This window comes from Nothobranchius furzeri, chromosome 1 (genome assembly GCF_043380555.1).
Source record: "Nothobranchius furzeri strain GRZ-AD chromosome 1, NfurGRZ-RIMD1, whole genome shotgun sequence".
Classification (NCBI taxonomy): Eukaryota; Metazoa; Chordata; class Actinopteri; order Cyprinodontiformes; family Nothobranchiidae; genus Nothobranchius; species Nothobranchius furzeri.
Genome location: NC_091741.1, coordinates 84,922,390 through 84,943,844, shown reverse-complemented (window position 1 = coordinate 84,943,844; position 21,455 = coordinate 84,922,390). Strand labels below are relative to the sequence as shown.

Sequence of the window (21,455 nt, the reverse complement as noted above, 5' to 3'; positions counted from 1 at the left end):
TATCTTTTCAGTCTTAATGTTAAATCCCACGGAGCTGAGGATATCATAATTACCTGGAACACGAAGGAAATTGGAGACAAGCATTTACTGAGTTAACTTTTATTAAGTGAACAGGATATTCAAGGCAACCTTAAGATAAATGTGACTGACCTCACTATGGAATGAGTTTAACATTAAAACATAAAAACAATTCTGGTTTTATTTATTTTAAACATGTTGTGCAAATGGAATAACCATCAAAGCACAAAGGTTTGGATTCAGTTAAGCATAACTGTTAAACCCAGCATTTATCTGCAATATCAGTTAACATATAATTTTTAGTTAGTGTTATTTTGTACACAAATGCAAAAACCAGAGTGACAAAATGAAGACACTTCTGAGCTAAGTGCTATGCATTTCTAATGGTAATAACAGCCTGAATTTCAAAAGCAAAGTGACGTAGTGTTGTAACGCTTTGGCACATTTCCAACAGCAAGTCTGCAGGAAGTGAACAGAACCAGACCTCTACATGGTATGAGCAGAGGAAGAGCTGAGGGAGAAATGGTTTCAGGTTAAAGATGTTTACAGAACAAAATTAATGCATAGACTCGTGTTTGTCTGTAAAGCCAGAGCTCATCTGTGTTACTTCCTAGGCTTCGGTCCTCTGCTGTCCTTCATTTATTCTTAGTTTTTCCCATTGTGGAACGCAGTGTAAGAGTGCCCTCTGCCCACGAGTCAGGGTACTGCATCATCATCTGCCACAGGCTGACCTCCTCTCCAGCAGAATCCAGCACCACTTCCTCTTTTTCTACTTTTATAATGCCTACCGAGATGAAGAGCAAACAAAGAGCAGTTTTAGTACCAGTATAATTAACGGTGGAACGTTTAACTAATTTTCACATAAAGGACATTAAAAACACAAAAACCTTTTTATCACGGCAACATTCATCCAAACATCATTTATGCACTGTTCAAATTCTGATACTTTACAATAAACATACTTAAACATGCGTCATCCTCAAACAATAATTAGATGCACCATCACTCAGACATGATAGCCACTGATTCTTCATGTGTGATAATCCCAGTCTGATCGTTACAGGGACTTTACGGAGTTTAGAATTTTTATGCTCGCCCTCAGGCCAAAAGTGTAACGGCAACTTCAATAGCAGGCTCGTGCACGAGTAGCGCATGCTGTACGTGCACACTCCTCAACGAAAATAACAGCTGAGACAGTCCCGTGTGTGTGTGTGTGTGTGGCCTGGAGGACAGAGGACAGGAGAACACGCAGCTAATTAATTAATAATTTGGTTCTGTACCTTTCTCTTCAGCACAGCCGACAAAGGTTTATGATGGGTCAGTCTCCCTGCATGCTCAGATCATTCCCTTCCCTTGCTTGAAAAATTGTTCCAAAATGAAAGTTGAACCCACATCTTTTTTCGGCGAGTCTCAAATAAAAAATTGGGCATCTTACTGTAAAAAAAACTATACCATTAATGTAAAAAATAAACTCTAAATAAACTATATTCACATCCAGAATCAAACCCGGGACTTCTGCACGAGAGTCCAACGTCTAACTAGGTGAGCTAAAGCACCAGTAACATCTTTTGTATCTGTAATATTTATATCCTTGATGACAGCTGAAACAAGTTCAAATAACAGTTCAGAGCGAAAATGGCTATTTTGTTGCTAATTTGCAGGAAATATCTAGAAGAAAGTAGCTAAGGGACCTCAGAAATGTAGCTAGGTTAATCACTAGGCGTTAGGAACAGCGACAAAGTCGCTGAGTTGGCACTACCTCACTCTCTCAGGTTGAGTGGGTTGTCCAGTAATCGGAAGGTTGCAGGTTCGATCCCGGCTCCGGACAGAGAATTCTGATGTTGTGTCCTTGGGCAAGACACTTGACCCACCTTGCCTGCTGATGGTGGTCAGAGGGACCGGTGGCGCCTGTGCTCGGCAGCCTCGCCTCTGTCAGTGCGCCCCAGGGCAGCTGTGGCTACATCGTAGCTCATCACCATCAGTGTGTGAATGTGTGTGTGAATGGATGAATGATACACTGTAGTGTAAAGTGCTTTGGAGTTCTTACTCTGAGAGGCGCTATACAAGTGCGGGTCATTTGTCATTTATCATTTAAAGCTACTGATAGCAAATGCTACGGGCTATGCCTGAGCGTGAACGTGCATGAAGCAGCCTGCTCGACCCGGGCAGCTCTCTTTTTCTGTGATTTTACAGAAAAACAGGCAATCACAGTAAAAATGCCATGGCTCATTCTACAGGACCAGGGCATTGCAGGAGAATGTATGAAGAAGAAATTTATTATTTCTATACATGTTTTGGCTGTCAAACTTCCATAATGCCCCTTTAAGATTTAGAGAAAATGAAAGTTTGAACTTTTCCAACTTGATTTAAAACAATAGCCAGGGGTACATAGACAGTTTCCAATGTTTGAAATGAATGATTCTCTCCTATTGCATCAGAAATTGTATATCAGAGGAGCAAACATCTGGATCTGACCTTTTCCTGAGCTGAGACGGACTCCTCCCAGGAATTCATTGCTCAGCATGGCCTCTCTGTCCCACACAGTCAACTCCAGACACATCTCCTTCAGCTGCTCCAGAGTCAGCTCTTTATACACAAATGTGCTGTTATACTGGGGATTCAGGCTCTTCTTCACCACTGCAGACTTCTTCTTTGTAGTCTTGGACTTTGTTGGGAACAAATATCTGCAGAGCCAGAGACTCCAGGTTAATTTAAACATGGACACACTGAGGTTTTCAGAGGCGATGGGTCATCACCAACCCTTTAACAAAGCTGTCTGATGTGCTTCCTTTGATTGCTGTCAAATTCTTTGCCTCCTTAATTAGGACATGCAGCTCACCGCCTTCCTCAGTTGAAGATTTCTTGCCTGAAGAGAAAATAAAAACTTGAAGATTAGAGGCAACGAATGTCCAGCAAACGGTTTTATATGCTTTTGTTTTACCTTTGACTTTCTCCGTTGTCTTTTTATGCGTGACATACTTGAGTGAAATCACTAGCTCTCCCTTGTACTGAGCAAAAGCTGAAGGTTGCACAACAGAAGCTGCCTGTTGAATAAAATCGATCATATTTAGGACTCAGGGAACCTGAAAACAGTAAACAAGCCTCTCTACTAAAACTGATCAATACTGGACAGCTGAAGCAGATACAGGACCGACTATTTATAAACTAGCTAAAAGCACTGGACATGGACAAAGTTATCGACCCAGGTTTAACTAGATTTAGCTGTTACCTTTACACTAAGCCTATGTTCAGCAAAAGTACCAACATGTACTCATAGTACATCAGTAAAAACAGATCTGGAATTCAGATGAAGCTTGTTTCCTTTTGTTCACAGAAGCAGCCACACAGTTTAATTCCAAAAAAATTCACATCATATTTGATGTTTCAAATTAATAATTGCAAGTGGCTTGCAGACATTTAAATCGGCTTTAAAAAGTTTAAATGCTGTTTACATTTATAAAATATAGAATGCTCTCATACTGAACTGAATTGATAGAAACCTTAAATTGACCTACAGCAGGTTTCAGATAAACGTATAACATGAAACTAATAATTGTAAATTAAGTGATTCAGCTCTGATGGCCGGCTACAGATGCGTGTTCACAAACAAGAGGTATTGCTTCATAATCACGGGAGTAGGGAGAGGGGCTTAAGGTGCAGTACATTTTTCTCGCCTCTAGATGGTGCCCTCTGAGAAAACCTCCAAATTGCTGCTTTAAAGTACAGCTAACCTACAAACACACTCCGCTTTCATCTTGATGCCTTTTCAATGAACTAGATATACAAACACAATGGAAACAAAAATGAATTATCCTTAAAGACCCACTCTAATCTTTTTTAGCTGTTTTAAAATAGTTCTCAGTGGTCTTTAAACTATGATTATACTGTTTTTAGCCATAATTACAAACCTGTGCCATTTTCTAGTAGTTAGTTTCTATATAGTGGCAGTAGCTCATTGATGATTTGCCTCTGGGTTGTGGGCGGAGCCGAGGACAGGGACACTCTAGTAAGACCCCCGACTTACACGCAGAGGACATGGGTTCATTTCCAGGCTGGGCCAGATTTCTTTAAATTAGTTTAGAAAGTTGGACCAGCTCGCTTGGACACAAGCCAGTCAGAGAGGAACAAAGCAGTGCGCCATGCTGCAGGTGGGCGAGAGAATCGGACAGGTGGAGGGAAGGAGGAGCTCAGAGCAGCAGACAGAGCAGGTGGATTCCTTCTAAGCAACAATCTGGACCACTGAGATCATCATCAGCAAATGTGTTTGTTCATTCTGAGTAAAAAGTAGACCATTATTTTTTGTTGCTTAAAAGTCATCCACCTGCTCTGACTGCCGCTCTGAGCTCCTCCTTCATGCCACCTGTCTAATTCTCTCCTCCACGGCGTGCTGCTTGTCCTCTGACCAGCTTGTGTGCGAGCGAGCTCGGTACAACTTTCTAAACTAATTTGAAGAAAGCTCTCAGCTTTGTGTTTTGGAGTTGTGTACTGAAGAAGAAAAAGAAAATATCTTTTCTATAGGGCCTCTCAAGATAAAAATCTTCAGAAAAACAAAATATAAAAATATTTTAAAAAATTTTGAAAATTGTTAAAAATATATTTCAAATGAGCAAAAAATTGACAATTGTAAGAAAGAGAGTGAATAGATAAGAGGGAAATCAGTGGATCCTGAGGAAGGTGGAATAGGTGGGGAGAGCAGAATAAAGAGAGAGTGGTGATGAAGGTCATACAAAAGCCAGCTTGAACAAGTGAGTTTTCAGCTGCTTTTTAAAGGAGTCCACTGAGTCTACTGATCTCAGGCTCAGGGGGAGAGAGTTCCAGAGTCTGGGGACCACAGCAGCAAATGATCTGTCAACCTTAAGTTGACATCAGTATTTGCATCCCAGGAACGTTTGATTAACAAATTAAGCACTGGCTGTAGTACCCTGTTTACATATACACTCACTGGACACTTTATTGGGTACACCTTGCTAGTACCACGTTGAACCTTTGCCTCCAGAACTGCCTTAAACCTGCCCATGTAAAACACATTCCACTACATTATATGATACATCACATTAACACAGCTGAAATAAGGTTAGGTTAACAAACAGCAGCTACAGCATGTAGCACTGGCATTACTGCCCCGTAGACTAATGATCCCAGCAAACATTCAGATGCTTGATGACCAATGAAACGACGTCAGTCCAAGACGTCACATCCTGGTTGAACAACAGTTCCAAAATGAAAGTTGAACTGACGATTTTCTGGCAGTGATTTCCACGTCTTTCAGCGCATCTCATTTGGACGTTTATTAATTAAAATGTGGGCATCTTATTACTGTATTAATGTAAAAAAATAAAAATAAAAAAACTTGTGACAACTGAGCCAAAATGTCATATGTGCCAAAACTGGATTTGAACTCAGACCCTCCGCAACAGTCAGGTCTCTTACTACTTGAGCTACCCATTTGTCATTTGAATGTTGATAATACTCCTCAGAACCTGAGGGAGCAGAGTGGAGTAGACTTTGTGACCCACCCAGTGGGTTTGTGACATGACAACCCCAGAGGTTTCAATGCAGAAATACTCAGAAATGCAATTTTGAGGTTAAATTTCTTTAGATGTATCCTGTAGCATAAAAAATACCTCAAGAATATGTCAAAAACAGAAAAAACACCATTTTCATTAGAGTGAGTCTTTAAAAGATATAGTTGGCACTTTGAAGCACTGAGTATGGCGTTCAGTTTTCTCCTGAATACTTTATGCAGATAACAATACCATTCTTCTATCATTAAAGTGAATTTTAAAAACACCTTTATAGTAAACAATGCAAATGTAAACCTAAAAAAATGCTTTTCAAACATTTTACGAGATTTAAAAAATACATAATGCATTTTATAGAATGTAGGCACAAGAAAACTTCACATAGCTCTCGGTATTAATTGATCGTCATAATAGTAAAGTAATAAATTATAAATCTTTTTGCTCTACCTTCGCCAAGAGGCGCATGCAGGATTCACTTGATGAATCAAGGTCTCTGTAGTCTAGAGCGACTTCCACTTCCCCCAGGAAGGTGTTGCGGCTGAGGCGGCCATGATGCCAGACTGATATCAACACAGAACGGGTGGCCAGTAATGAACGACTGATGGTGTACTGGAGGCAGGACAGAGAATAAGCTTTTATTAAAGGCCTTATGTTAGACACCGTGTGTAGGAGCCATATGTGTCATTTCTTTTTGTGCACTTGAGAGGAGGCTTGGCCTCATGTTATTGGTTAATTGCTTGTGGAAGCACCAGCCTACTTAAGCCAACACAGATTGGACTCAGGTGTGGCTGGATGGGACAAACAGTTTTTTACTGTGTGGCGAGGACTGTGGCTGTGTGTAACGGACTCTGCGGACTGTCATTGGGGCAAGTAACGCATTCACTGAAACCCACTTTAACTGCTGTAAATGGATCATGGACATTTTGGAACAAGACAACATAATAAACATCATCAGAAATAAACTCAAGCTGCATTTCTTAAAGCACACGTAAAGACCACCCGCAACAGCAACCAGGTAGTGCCAGTGTATAGGGCACTGGCGCTACACAGTGATTAATTAATAATTAATAAAAGTAGTGAGGTGGAAGTCTTAAATAACAGATGGATAAAAACAGAACTTAACTGAGAAATCTTCTTAATATTTCTAATGTTTAAGGCTACAATGACCAATCTACAAAACAAATTAGCTTTAAACATTTTATGCCTCCTAACAATGTTTGAACATTGTATAGCTATAAATATATAGTGGATAAACAAAAAAATTTTATAAAGTGGTTCTCTTGCATTAGTCCAAAAACCTCCACCAATGACATATTTCAGACTGAAAGCAACTATTGGACCATACGGTTGTCAGTCTCACTGAACCGTCACACTGCACTGCCCTGGGTCCTCCATTCATTACGCACGCACGTATTTAGTAGCAGAACACCACTGGTGCTCAGTAACAGAAACAGACGGCTGTTACCACTTCAACTTTAGGACAAACTACCAGAGTCCCAAAAAAAATAAAAAATAAAATAAATACACCAAGAGATGCTAGGACTTGGTTTAGTGCTCTCATTTCCTCTGGTAACACAGGTTTCCGGTTCCAGTGGAAGGATGGGAGGGGTGAGTGTTCCATGATGGTGTTTTTTTTCTGCAGATTTGCTTTAAATCGAGGATTTTAAATTGGAGAACAGCAGTTTTGTTGCAGTTCACAGTGTGTGGTTTTATTTGAGTATTTGGGCTGAGTCCTCTGCAGGCAGGACAAAAAAAAATCAATATTTGACAATAGATGTACTTATCTGCAAAGTCAATATAAATCTTGAGGTCCCTCAAGGTGTGGTCATTTAATTCAACAAATGTAGAGCAAAGAGGAAAAACAGGTGGCGTCGTTCAGACAAAGTAAAACGTCACAGTTCTGTTTAAATCATCACCTTTAATGTTTCATTGTAGACAGGGTTGGTGGTTTTTTTCTTGATGCTGGTCTTTCTCTTGCTCTGGCGAGATTTGTCAGGGAGCAGATAACATTTAACATAACTGCAACACACACACAAAAACAGAAAAGCACATCAAACCCTGTTTCTCTTGGTCACAACTACTGATGTTAAACTGCATTTCCTGACTAAATGCTGAAGAGAAAAAAAATAATCTGTTGACATTCAATTTCCTGTGAAGCTCAGCTAATCACGACTGGGAAGTAAGTATCGGGGCTGTGTAAACACAGCAACCTCTAATCTCCACCGATCAAAGCTGTGGCAACATCACTGAGGGGTGTGTGTAAACTGCAAAATATACTTTCTCAGACACCATCAGTCCTGCTGCACGGTTAAAAACGGTCTGAGTAGAACGTCAAACAAAAAGGTTGAGCATAGTGGAGTAGCATATGCGACACTCACGGGTTGGAAAGCTGCCGGGAGGCATCACCGTGGGCCAGATCGTGGCACGCCTTGATGAGCACATAGAGGCTTTGTGTGTGTTCATCGTAGCTGACAGAGAAAACAACATCACCGCTCACCTCCACACTGTCAAAGTCTCCTGATTCACTGTAAATACTCATCAGGCTGCCCAGTGTGCCCTGAATAAACAGACACAAAACAAATCAATAACATCACCCATGTTTGTTCCAAGGGCAAAAAAATAAAAAATAAAAAATACATAGACTTTTAGACACTTATTAAAATGCTTGCTTGTGTTTTCCCCAACATCCAAACCCAGTGACATACACTATTAGCAGCAGTTTTGTTCTCCTCCCACACTCGTAACTTCTACATTCTTTGCCAGAATTTGTACTTTAATGTCAGACTTCCTTACTTGAGAGGAAATCCTGAGGTTAAAGATGCGTGTTTAGATAACTTAACACGAGTACCATTATAGGACTATCAGAGGCTTTGCAGAACGTAGGAAGTGTTGATACCTTGGAGCTCTGAAGGCTGGAAGAACTCTTAGCCATTGATAATTTATGAAAGCTCACTAAGCGGTCAATATCTTCTTCCTCGTCTTCGTCCTCCTGTGGAACCATAAAAAAAATGAGCAGACTTAAAATAAATACACCCATTTGTTTTTGTAAGATCGGTACTATAAACACCTAGAAAAAACATTTTCTGAAAAAGAAATGAATCTTATCAGCAGTACTAAAGCAGTTTAGTTTTCTCACCTGTACATCCAAGCCTGGTACAGAGCGACTTCGGTGGCCCATGGAAGCTGCTGGTGCCTCACATCCATCACGAAGATCCAGAGTTGATAAACATTCTGTTAAATTATACAATCCAACAATTAATAATAAGGAAAACTAGCAAATATTTCTATAAAAACAGTCACCTGTAGGTTTGGGGGCTCGTTTGATGCTCTTCTTGAAGAGTCTGTCTACTTCAAGCTCAAGGCTCAGATCAGCTGGTTTCACCTGCAGCACAGGCTGCAGAGACAAAAACAAGGAGGTCTGGTCAGAAAAGAACAAAACAATGACTAAATATGAAAGAAAAGAATCTTACGGCACTGCTGTTTGAGTTTCCGCTGTCGGTGTGAACGATATCGGCTTTCATGGGAACAGTCAGGCTGGAAACACTGGATCCTGTTGGGCTGGACGGCACCGAGTTGTGGGCTCTGATAACAAAACCAGGTCAACTAGAGCTTAAAAGTGCAACGTTTCAAATAAAATGCAGTTAGCTTCTAAATCATTGTCCAACCTGAACCTCTTGGAACACTTATGAGTTTTATAATGTATTTTAACAAATAAGGCCTTCACCTTATACATCGTAAAAAACGGTAAATGTCACACTAAACTAAAAACCGTTGTGAGTTTCTCAGTTTCTGGGAATTGGGCTTCTATGAACATGTAGTACCAATTAGGGCTGCAACAAACGATTATTTGGATAATCGATTAATCGGATGGGGTCTCGACACGATTAATCGATTAATCGGATTACATAGGGACATTTTTTTAAACTGCTAGGGAAACATTATTTTTCTCCTTCCTTCACTTTATTAAACACAACATTATTAGAAAACAGTTCAATAGCAGAAAAACAACATGCCATCACCTAAATTGTCTTATAAGGTGTATAGACAGAGACCCTAAGCTACACCTATCTGTGACCTAAAATGCTTGGTCCAAGTTAAACAGCTTAAAGAGCAAGTCAACCCCTACCAGAGTCTAACTCCACTCCCGCTTCATGTTTGAAAAATGCAACACATGCTGTTGCCTGGCAGACCGAGAGGGCGGAGCCGCTAACAAATACACACACACTCAGGCTCACGACAGCATTGTGACATCATAATGTACCAGTTTACATCATAGCATACTTCTTAGCCAATAGCGGTGGCAGATTTAAATTAAAATACAGTGCAGAGTTTTTACCTGACAACGGCACAACACTGCCAGTTTTAGGCAGAATATTTAAATTTTAACTAAGATGCACTGAAGTGCCAAATTATTGACGACACGTGTCTGCAGCACGATTAGACACTCGTTTATTTAGTTTATCAGCACAAAAAAGTTTATTTGGGGGTGACTTGCTCTTTAAGGGCAATTCTCATCTGTTTTGTTTGATCTAATCTGTAGACATTTATTATAATTGGGGATGTCAAACAACTAATTTTTAAATGTAATTAAACATAGGCTGTGAATTAATCAAAATTAATCACTATTTCCAAAAATGACTGAAAAATACCAAATAAAACAAAAGTAAATGAATGCCATCCTCCTTGCGATGATGCCCTGGGCAACTGCCATAAAGTCACATCAAGAAATGCTGCTGATCATTCCAATGATCCCAAATAGACTCACACTAGGCCACATGAAAGCAACTGAACCCAAAAATATATTAACCAGTATATAACTGCACTCTCACACAACACGCCTGCAGCAACAGTTAGGACTCCTCCCTCCCTTTTAAAAGCGTTTTCGTTTCTGAGGACATTGTGGTTGTAAAGCCACATGTTAGTCTGGCCCCGGTGTAATCAACCAGTTTCTGGGGGAATGTGACGGCGGAACCGGTTCGCAGCGGCGCGAGTACCCCCCCCCCCCGCCTATCTAATAGCGTCGCGCTTACAATTTTATAGACTTTTTTTAACGAGCTTAGGGCATGTCTAGCCTGTGTAATAATCCGGGGCTTGGGTGAATCACTTTTGAAAAGTTTTTAACTTACCCGGACACCGAGCTCTCTCCTTCCTCGCTGATGATTCTGACATGCTTGCGTTTAAGACGCTGCATCATCACCGTAGTATCCCCATGCCATGCTAAGTCTGACCTACAAACGTTGCATGTCTTCGCCTGATTTAACTGAAAATGCTCCCAAACTTTAGAAGTTTTTACTTTTTTGGGGTCTCGCTGCTTCTGCCATGTTCCTCTTACAAACAACTGCCGGCTCTCCACCGGTCTGCGCGCAACGGCGGGCAGGAGGGGAGGGGGCTTTTGGAAGAGTTGCGCAACACAACGAATCGATGACGCAATTCGTTGCCAACGCTTTTAGTAATCGATTTTCATCGAATTTATCGATTCGTTGTTGCAGCCCTAGTACCAATGACAGAAAATACTACTTAGATGCTAGTCTAAGTAGATGCTACTTCTGAACTGACCTCGGTTGTTCAGGAGTTGCACGACCAGATTCGGTCTCCGTTTTGCCACTGACGATACTCGTGTTTTCAGCCGATTCCGTGTCACTGTGCGTTGGCTTTGAAGACACGTTGGTCTTTGACTCAAATGACTCTCTTGAAGCAATGGATCCCAAATTCTCTTTTGACTGACTGTCAAAAAAATAATAAAACATGAGCCAAAAGGTCAAGCTCATTCAAATATCATTTCAAAGAACATTTGTGTTCCAAAGACTGAAAAGACCAGTACCTTATGGTAGCCGTCTGAACTTTCTGCCTGGGCAGGGGCACTGGTTTAAAAGGATTTGTGTTATTTTCAACACTCCTCAGGAGTGTTTCTCCAATTGTCTCGCGCTTTTTTGCTATAATATTGTACATAAAGAAAAAAAAACCAAAAGATTAAGTAAAAGACACAATCAATAATGTTAAACTAAAACACTGCTGCTGTAGCTATGGGTGGGGAAAGCATTGTTTACAATCCAACAGCTGATATTAACTTCCTGTTCCTGAACTTACCTGGAGGCCGCTTTTTCAGGGAGGCCCTCACTAGGTTGTGCCCAGGAGCTCCAGAGAAACGGTTGATTCGTTGATCATAGAACCAATCGCCTGTCCTTTTCTTTATATCCCTGGAATGTACACAGATCAGTTAAGGAGTGTGATAAATTGATACTCCACATAATCATTACATCACTGATGCAGTAGATTATAATATTGCTTACAATAGAATTATTATTACTAAAGAAAAGTACAAAGCTGTGTCACTAAAGGTCAAAGGATTGTTTATACAAGTCTCATTTACTTTATTAGAATAAACAGCAATGAAACCTAATTGTCATAACATTTATGTCTTTTTACCAGGGATGCACTGATGTAAAAACGTAGACAGATATCCGATATCAAAATCACTGTTATATTAGATAACCAATATTTACTGATTTTACATTACATTACAAGAAAGCATTTAAGAAAAAAAACGATACATTGAAATACTGCAATATTTTGTGTTCAGCTACTGAATCGATATATAAAAGCAGTGAATGGATTTTTTTTATTGAGGATTTGCATACAAACATTTATTTTATTTATTTTGCAGTTCAAAGTCTGACCTCTGGGTGGCAGCAGTTTATACCACCTTCAATAAATCTACTTTCTCTAGTATGAATAAAAACCTCATGAGTCACTCAGTGGATAAAAGCTCTGGCACTTCTGTTTCAGAAAGTAGAAACTAACCGGAGGTGTGGGGGGCAGAAAACGACAGATTTGGAGTGTTACTCATTAATATTCATGTAGAAAATCTCTCCTCTGATTGGCTAATAGTGAAGCAACTCTTCTGCTGCCTCCGCTCACTCTTTTTGGATTAAAAAAGTTGATGTTTTTCCCCATTAACAACACATGTAGAGCCATTTATTTTGTGGGTTGGGCTTTCGTCTGTGGTGGTGGTGGTGTCGGGTGCGTCACATGTGATTTAAGTGGGTCCTCAGGTGTTTCGGATGAGCCGATTACGCATGGGTGGTGGGATCCATGGCACAATACATTTCTTTTTTGTGACGATCAACTGGGAGCACTACTATCCTTGGAACAGCATCATGTAAAACGCCAGCTAATGCTTGTAAAAGAAAATAACCAAGACTAACGCACAGACAAAAAGAGGTTTGATTTATGAATAGAAGCGCGTCAGAAGCCGCCTCCGCCCTCACCCAGCTGGCTGACAACAGGAAGTGTCAGCACAACACAAGTCTGAATGAGATCTGCTGTGTTGTGGAGTTGCTAATGCTAATGGTTAGCTTCTACTAGTCGATACTTGTTCTGCTCTCTCCTAGCTGCAAAACTTGACAGCCTTCCACAGCCGCAAGCCAAGGTGAGCAAGTCCATGAACACTAATTTGAGTGTGACGTAGATCTATGCAGCTTTTTCTGACCTGACAATTTCGCACTCAATTTTTATTTTGGTAGCTAATGCAGAAACTGGGGTGGAAGTATTATGGGCTCGACACACAGGAGGCGACATTGCCTCTCCATTCATTTTCAGTGAGACATGCACGACATGGCTCCCTGGAGGGCTAAGCGCAACCAGCCATTCCTCCCCATCCCCGCATATTTTTCTCCTCCTGCTCCCTCACATCATCACACAAACATGCACACAGGACCTTTGGGGGTGGACAAGTCAGGGAGTGCAGGTATGGACCCCATTTCTGCATTCCTGTGGCAACCTGCCCCCCAATTTTATTTGCACCTTAAACACTTCCACCAACGACATTCCACGCAAACACACACTAAAGCCTGGTTTATGCTTCTCCGTCAGCTGCGCAAGGGACAGACACGCATGGATTGACTGAAGCGTTTTGCTCTTTTACTTCTCAGTCTCCTGGAGAGTGTTGCAAAGCAATTGCCCGGCAGGACAACAGAGGGCATAGCGCTGTTCTGTGGTATCCTGCCATGTATTGGTCTATGATCGTGTGTTTATATTGTGTTTTTTGTGTATATAAGAGACTTTTAACACAGACATATTTGTCTCTCATTCTCCCACCTCTTCATGCGCTCCCCACCTCTAAACCCACGTTTCCTGTCATTTCCGTCCACAAATAAAACGCTTGCTGCGCATCCTTTCCAGTCTCCAGTCACGGGAGAATGAAACGTTCATATTTTTAGAGTTTTTTCGCGAGGTCTTCTTCAAGCTTCTCCGTGTCTGCCGCTAGTTATCCTCGGCTCTCTTTGCAATGGCGGCGCTGTAAACAACAGCGGCGTCCTGACCAATCACAAGCTTGCGTAATCCGTCTCGTTCGACAGATGTTTAAAAAAGTGGGCTCGACTCCGTACGTACTTGCATGCCTGCCGGAGCCCTACGCAAGGACGGATAATGGCGTTACGTGTCTCCGCACTGATGCAAACGGAGAAGCATAAATCAGGCTTTAAGGCCATGGGAGTGAGCACATTCAACGGCATTTGGCAGGGGGATTTTTCAGCCTCATCCAGAGGGCCGGTGCCCACTTCCAATTTTAAACTGCACTTAGACACTGAGGGCTGTGGGTGCAAGTGGGATGGTGTGGTGGCATCAGCTGGCATAGGCCAGACAACGCCCGCACTGCCCGCTCACCACAGCCATGGAATACACCTCATTAACACACAACACTATATTGGAGCAGGCGGAGGGAGACTAGGGGTCTTAGCACACCTCTTGTTGCTTGGCTTTCTGGGGCTGGAGGCTAGGAGGGAGATCTGGCCGTCTGGTTGGGGTCTGGGGTGGTGGGTTGCTGTGCTCAGCGTTGGGCGGGGGAGCCTGCTCATCAGCACCCCAGCAGAAAGGGTCGAACTCAGGGAACCGGTAATGGTTGTACCCCATGTGCAGCAGTACCGGGACCAGAGTGAATAGGGTGTGTATGGGGAGCATGAGTGGGTGTCCGGCGTGCATTTTTGTAAGTCTTTGGTTGTATGTGCATGTGTGAGCATGAGGGAGGGAGTGTGTGACTGTGTTTGTGTATGACTGTATATGTCAGGTGGGGCCTTTGACTCCTCCCTTCTCCTGGGACTTCTTTTGATGATATAGATCTTCGTCTCCCCTCCCCCTGCCACACCTGGTGTGAGGGGCTGTGCCTTGGTCTGCCTGAGTGTTTGTGGCAACCGGGTCAGGGGGTTTAAGATTTTGGCATCTGCCTGATCAATCCCGGTGGCTGTCTGGTGGGGTCTGGGCCCCTGGGCTCTGCTGGGTCCCAGGCGGGGGTGGTCACCCCTGGGTCCCGGGTTGTTGGGTCCCGGGCTCGGCCGGCTAGGGGGTGGGAGGCTGCGGGCGGGCCTGTGGGCTTGCCGCTGATATCTCCTGGGACTCTGCCAGCTGCTGGTTGTGGCCCCCCGGGGCGATCCTCTGTGCCTCTCGAGGGGGGCGGGGGCCTTTCTGATTGCAGTCTCCTTGGGGTTCCTGTGTTCTGGGGCAGCGCCTGGATCTCTGGGACTTGGAGCTCCCTCAGTCTCCTACACATCTTTGGGGGGCAGATCTGTGGTCTCTCACACTCTATTGGACGCTTTTATAGAGAAATCTTAAAACAAGCGCGTGTACACACACAGGTGCTATCATAAGTATGGACTTGGGCACGTTCAACACATGTCTTAAGGCTGTCGTTGCCACTAAATGCATAATGATTTATTATCATAAGAGTGCTTAGTTAAACAATGCTGATTGTATATTTCTTCAAGTTGACGCAGCAATGGCTTTCTCCTGTTGTATTGTTGTGTGTCCCATTTTTTTCTATTCTTTCTCTTTCTGCAGCTCTAGAAGCAGACTCTTGTTCATTGTTTATTTTTGTGGAACTCCCCCCCCCCCTCCCCACCTTTTGTCTTTTCCTTTCTCTTTCACCTCTGTCTCCGTGTGTGGTCGGAATAACAAAGCATTCAAAAACAATAACAATAAAGTTTTAAGTATCAGGCATGACATTAAAAGCAGACGCTTTGATGCTCCACCTGAGAGTAAATCTGTAAGGCTTGTCACCAGCACTCAGACATCAATTCTGTTTGCTTCACAGCCAGACAGGACACGGGGGGAAAAAAATTAAGAGAGACATGCACAACAAAGTGGCAATCGTGTCTCCTTCATGTATGCGACATGTGAAAAACATGCATGTGAAATTTTGCACTTGTGCATGTGTCATGCACAGGCAAGCCAGCAATGCGATCTCAGAAAGTTGAGAAAATTAAAACTTTTCATTGCTGCCGCTCAGACAAGGACCAATCAGCAGAGGTTTCATTGATGGAGCGGACAGGATGCTTCTCAGTACATCTACGGGCAAACATGGATGAAAAGTTATATACTTGCCGTGTCAGATTTCCCAGAGCTTTACAACATTTCTACAAAAGATTAGAGATTTTCACAAAAAGGTAGCAGCATGGGAAATTGTCGGTGACAGAATGAATACACCAGGTAAGTTTACTTTGTGGGTGAACCCATTCACGCATTTCTTTTATTTTTATACAGTAAAGTCAGAAGTAAGACTTCACTTAACTCTAGCAAAACCTTGTGAGATTTCATATCTACTGCTTTTTCCAACTCTGAACTGCTTTAATAAACCAACATTCCCTCCAATCTGACCGCTAATCAAAACAACTAAATTTGGCCTAGAACAGAGCGAGTCTCTGGCTTTTGCTGCTGGCCACTGCAACATGTTGCCTTCTGTGTGTCAGGTTATCAAAGCCATAGCAATGAGTTTCGCTGAACGCAGTCGTTTATCGCCTCCCGTGTGTCGAGCCCATTAACGTTTCTCTGAGCCTTTATTATACATCTCTCTGGGGTCACAAATCATCATTTGCATTACTCTAAACAAGCTAATTATTGCAGATGCACACATAAAAATGTTTATCCATGTGGAGGTTTGCTTATTATAATGTTCACATGGTGGACTACATTTGAGTACAAGCCCACCTTCAGGGTGTGTGCAGCTGGTTTGTACATGAGGTTAGTGGATGGGTGGATCCTAGATATTTGCACAGTCTTAGAGGAACACACAACTCTGAATTACAATATTTACTTGACACAAACAACATCTCTGTACTTAGATTTTATGGTTGACTGACACCTAAAACTTGTACATAGGTGCAGTTGCAGGATGCCGACTGATCAAACAACTTCCAAGACAGATTCTCTCAAATCTTCAGAAGTCAATCTGTTTTTAAACACTTAAAGCTGTCTTGGTAAAGAACATTTGTTTTACAAAGACACACTAAAGATCACCAAGATATTACAAATGAAACATCTTACGATTCTTTGGTGCACACACTGCACAGCCAGGATCCATTGGGCAGAAACGTTTGGCAGCTCCGGCACACGTAGTGATTGCACATCTTACACTGGTTGGAGAAAACAGTCAGGCGACTCAGAGGCTCCTGGCATCGGCCACAGCTGTGCTCGCTGTAATTTCCACTGCCAAGTTTGGCTCCTTTCCTCTTTACTTCCTGCAACTCGGTCTTCAACTTCCTGAGATTAAAGAACAAGAAAAAGAAAAAGTCATCAGATACTGACATGCACACAAGCATTGCTGGGTAAAACACATCATATGTGAGAAAATGTGTACAAAGTAAGGCATTTCTTCAATAGTAACGTACTTATTAAAAAACACCACAAAGTTAAATTCCCATTAGTTATCATCCCACGCTGATGAAATTACATCTCTGCATTTGACCCATCCCCATGGGAAGTGGTGAGCTGCAGCTGTGGCCACGCTAAGGAACTATTTGGTTGTTTAACTCCCCAATCAAACCCCTAAAGTGTCAAGCAGGGAGGCATTGGGTCCTATTGTGTCTTTGGTATGACCTGGAAATGACTTTATTCTGACATTACTGCTATTTTCTCTACAAATTGTATGGTGACGCTTTCATCTCCTAATAATCCGTCCTTGTCAGATGATGCATGGGTGCTGTAGCATGTTGCATGATGGGATAGCTAGGTGTAAAAACAAAGGAAGCATGGGTTGCTTTGTGTGTTGTGAGCTTATAAACATGCCGAAAATGGTACACTCGTGTTGTGTAAAGGGCTGCCATGTCAGGTCACAATTATAAGAAGCAAAATCTTGATAACATAAGATGTAGCATCTGTGCCTAAAATTTATTTGATGTTATTTTCAGTTTTACTTTCCATAGTATTTGGTAGGGATGAGCCGGATACTCGTTTCAGACGAGTATCCGGTACGGATAAAGCATTTTTGACGAATACGAGCATGACACGAGTAAACCCCGTAAATATCTGTAATCCTGCTGAAGGAAAATCCTCATTGGGTAACAGACTGTCTTCACGCTCTGTGATTGGCCAGTCACATAGAGCGCCCGCCCCTCCCTACACACAAAACTCTAGCCGGCCGGGAGCGCAGTCCGTCCGGCTCATCCACGCACACACACAGACAGTAATGGATCTCGCTGTGATTCCTTCACTGTTGCTCACGTTTCTTCAGTTTTCCTTAGATTTGCTTCAGCTCGCCTCTTTTTCGGTTGAATATTTAAAGTAACTTTTTTCGTAACTTACATGGTGCATTTGACAAGACAGAGCTGACGTGCTGCGTCTCTACCTCCTCTCCGGTTGGTTTTTTTTTTATTTATTTTTAACTCCCTCTCTCTCCCTCTCTATCTCTCTCTCTCTCTCTCACACACACACACACACACACACACACACAGACACAGACACACACACACACCTCAATCAACATTGTTTTGTTTAACTTTGTGTGGGAAAATGCCAAGAACGTTAAGAAAAAAATCAGTTTAATCAAATTAAAATAAAAAAAATATATAAAGTTGTGTCTGGTTATAGTATTTCATATTTCCTAGTTCCTACTGCATGAGTTCAGATGTATTAATCCATGCACTTAAATATTAATGTTCTGATTTTATTGAAACACTTGTTTTGTAATAGTTCCTTTTCTATTGTGATCAAAAATATTTAATCTATTCTGAGGCTGCTCTGTAAATAGTTTTCAAATAAACAATACACATATCAACTTCTGATCAATCCATATCAATTTCAGACTTAAAATAATATATTGATGTAAACCACACCCACTTCCGGTTAAGCCACGCCCACTTCCGGGTTATGCTCCGCCCATTCCGAGTACAGATACAGATAATTTAGTTAGTTGAACAGATACAGATACAGATAGTGGTGTACTTGCTCATCCCCAGTATTTGGGCACATGCAGCTTTTTTAAGGTGTGTCTTTGTGTGGAAGATGTTTCAACGGTTCAGAGAACAGATCTTTGTCATTAAACTGTGTACCGAACAACACGAATGGAACTTTACAATAAATAATGTTGAAAAAGTAAGAAAAGGATCCGATCTTTTTTTGTCATTTACAGTCATGGAGTTAATGGTGCAGTGCACCTCTGCTTTGATGTTAATCGGGTTAGTTTCTCTAGAGCTTTGCAACCATCTTCGCAAAAAAGTAAAAGTTAAATGTAGGCAAGCATCGCGTTAATCGGATATTTCCCCATTATGTTTATTGTTTTTTTGATGAAAAATCTCAAGGCTGTTGGTCTTTCTGACAGACAGGAATCACATGTAGGTGAGCGGACATTTTAAACATTAAGCACAGAGAACATCGGAGGTAACAAATTAATCAAGAAAAGATTCCCATCAGAACATCTGAGCATTATCTCATAGACACCATGATCAGCACAGCTCACCATCTGTGCACTGAGGAGCTGTGAAGAGCAGCTCGGAGCACGTCTGTAGGTCACAGGCCAACAGGAAGAACAGAATGTTGCAGGTAAAATGTTCCTAATTTAAGTGAAATTGTTTAATTGTAACATTAATATGTTGCTGGACACACTGGTCAGCTTGTTTGGACCAAATATGAATGAAAATGAAATTGTTTATTTTAATTTATTATCCGAGAAATGAAAATGACGATCATGACCGTTTTGTAAACTCTGTCGGTCAAAATGACAAAGATGTCTAGTGTGACCTCTGACTGTAATGTTTCTGTACCTGCTTCTAACTTACATTGATATCAACTAGTTTATCCCTGTAAGGGATGTGTTTGTTGTTCTTTTTATCCGTCCTTTTGACTGGTGTGCTGCGGCTTCCCCTAGCAACGCGAGTCATACACCTAAAGTGGCGCCAGGGGTGTGTGGTTGACAAGCATGTCATGTCTGACAAAGACAAATTTGGGTTTTAGAGTAAATTCCTGGTTATATTAAATACTACAACAGCTAATAAGATACAGAGCACTGCTGCTGTAGGATGGCAATATTTAATCCTCAACTGTGACAAACTTAAAACTGAACTTGGATATCTGAGGGAAAACTGAAAGAGACACTATTCCAGGCCTAGAGAGAAACTTATGCAAGATTAAATGTTAAATTTGTCTTTTAATTAACATATTTTGGCTCTTGTGCAAAGTAACAGGAAGCACTCTTCTCACCGCACACGCTGTTCTTCAACCAGCCTGAGCTCCTCGTCTCGTCGCAGCACATCCAGGACCAGCTCACGCTCGGAGTCGGACAGGAAGCCCAGGTTGATCGAATCAAGAGCCTCCGGCATGGTGCCTTCACCCAGAACCGCCAGGGCAGGTGGATTGACTCAACCTTGTTAATGCTGCATTGAGCCTGGGTCCTTAGAGAGAGAGAAATCATCATTAGGACTTGACTAAACATTTCTGCTCTGAGTAGGCAAAAACAATTAGGTTAAACCTGGATAACTCAATGTAGCCGATCAGAGAGGAAAAGCTAAAGGAACAAGACTCACTTCACACTAGATTACATCTTTATTCTGGTGCATGCTTTTGAAATACAAAAATTAACGTCATCTAGGGTAAAAAACATTAGCCTGTGCATCTTGATAAAGCCAGCACACAGATTTCCCATGACATGACAAGTCAAAGGCCATCCAAAATGATAAATGATGAGGATAAATAAAAATCCCACAGGAAGACTCTGCCAGGGTAAAAGGTTGTTTTGAATAAGGAAGGCTAAAACAACATGATCACGGGTATGTAGCATGGAGGGTTCCCACCCTAAGGACACAGCGGGTGGAGTGGAGCATTAAACCACTTGTGTGCTTTAATTAAATGGATATCCTTTTCCTCATTGTTTGAATGCCAGCTAACTCGAGTTTAAATTACAAACCGCTACAGGACAACTTCTACATCCAGGAAATGGCGTTTGAATTAAGTTATTTTGATCTGTTATGAACGTGTTATTTAAAATGCGGGATAGCATTATGCAGGGTTGTTGTAAATGATTAAAAACAAATTTAATATTTAAAATAAATTACTCCTATTTTTAAATACGATCTTTTCGGTTGAAGTTTTCATTAAAAAGAGGTATATTTACCACTGACGGTTTTAACTGTTCACATTTCCAACGGTTAAAAACGTTGACGTACGCAAATCAATTACGTTCAGCTAAGTGGCATAACCACATAAAAAATAATAGTCTGCTTACAACCATAAAGTCACGCTAAAATGGAAAGTAAAAAAAATAAAACACTTTCACTCAACTCTGCCATAATTTGACAAATTTGAAGGATTACACACACCTGCTGCTGGTGGAGACGACCACACTCCCCTAAGCAGAGCGATATGTTCCTGACACAAAAACAAAAAAAAAAGGATAAACAAGTTCAACTCTAGACAAAAAGACAGGGAACTAAACTATCACGTTGCTACAGGAAACTTTACTTACTCTTGTTGTCGGTCAGGAGCTGAACCGTAACCGAGCTCCGTGTTGGCTCGCTGCCTTTACTGACTCCCGCTGGTCGGACCGAGTTGGACTTCTCTTTTCTTTCCCCCCCTCACAAGACCGGAAGAAAAGGAAAAGTTCGTAGCAGTCAGCTCCTCTCCTCCTTATTTTCCATGACAAGTGCCTGTTTTGTT

General features: G+C 41.7%; 1 protein-coding gene across 2 annotated transcripts; it reads right to left on the bottom strand.

Moving 5' to 3' along the window:
- Positions 1-83: 83 nt before the first annotated feature.
- Positions 84-21,437, bottom strand: sytl4 (synaptotagmin-like 4). 2 transcript variants are annotated; one of them, XM_015948249.3, is made up of 18 exons: positions 21,265-21,437; positions 21,119-21,167; positions 20,004-20,194; positions 16,854-17,069; positions 11,628-11,737; positions 11,362-11,473; positions 11,097-11,264; positions 9,011-9,122; positions 8,841-8,934; positions 8,677-8,771; positions 8,437-8,529; positions 7,919-8,097; positions 7,457-7,559; positions 5,988-6,149; positions 2,960-3,062; positions 2,779-2,884; positions 2,494-2,702; positions 84-802 (listed from the first exon to the last, which is right to left on the bottom strand). In XM_015948249.3, the coding sequence occupies exons 3-18, from the start codon at positions 20,120-20,122 to the stop codon at positions 654-656; spliced, it is 2,130 nt and encodes a 709-aa protein (XP_015803735.3). In that variant the 5' UTR covers positions 20,123-20,194; positions 21,119-21,167; positions 21,265-21,437; the 3' UTR covers positions 84-653. The 2 variants fall into 2 exon arrangements, with proteins under 2 accessions (XP_015803735.3, XP_054595167.2); XM_054739192.2 differs by having other exon boundaries at positions 2,779-3,062.
- Between the last annotated feature and the right edge of the window lie 18 nt (positions 21,438-21,455).

Bases quoted from the DNA above. Each gene is read 5' to 3' on its own strand.
- sytl4 (XM_054739192.2), bottom strand. From the start codon at position 20,122: ATGCCGGAGGCTCTTGATTCGATCAACCTGGGCTTCCTGTCCGACTCC. The intron at 11,265-11,361 runs GTACTGGTCTTT...TTTTTTTGACAG, and splicing joins GTTCAGACGGCTACCATAAG to TCAGTCAAAAGAGAATTTGG. The intron at 3,063-5,987 runs GTAGAGCAAAAA...TTTATTCAACAG, and splicing joins GCATGCGCCTCTTGGCGAAG to GCAGCTTCTGTTGTGCAACC.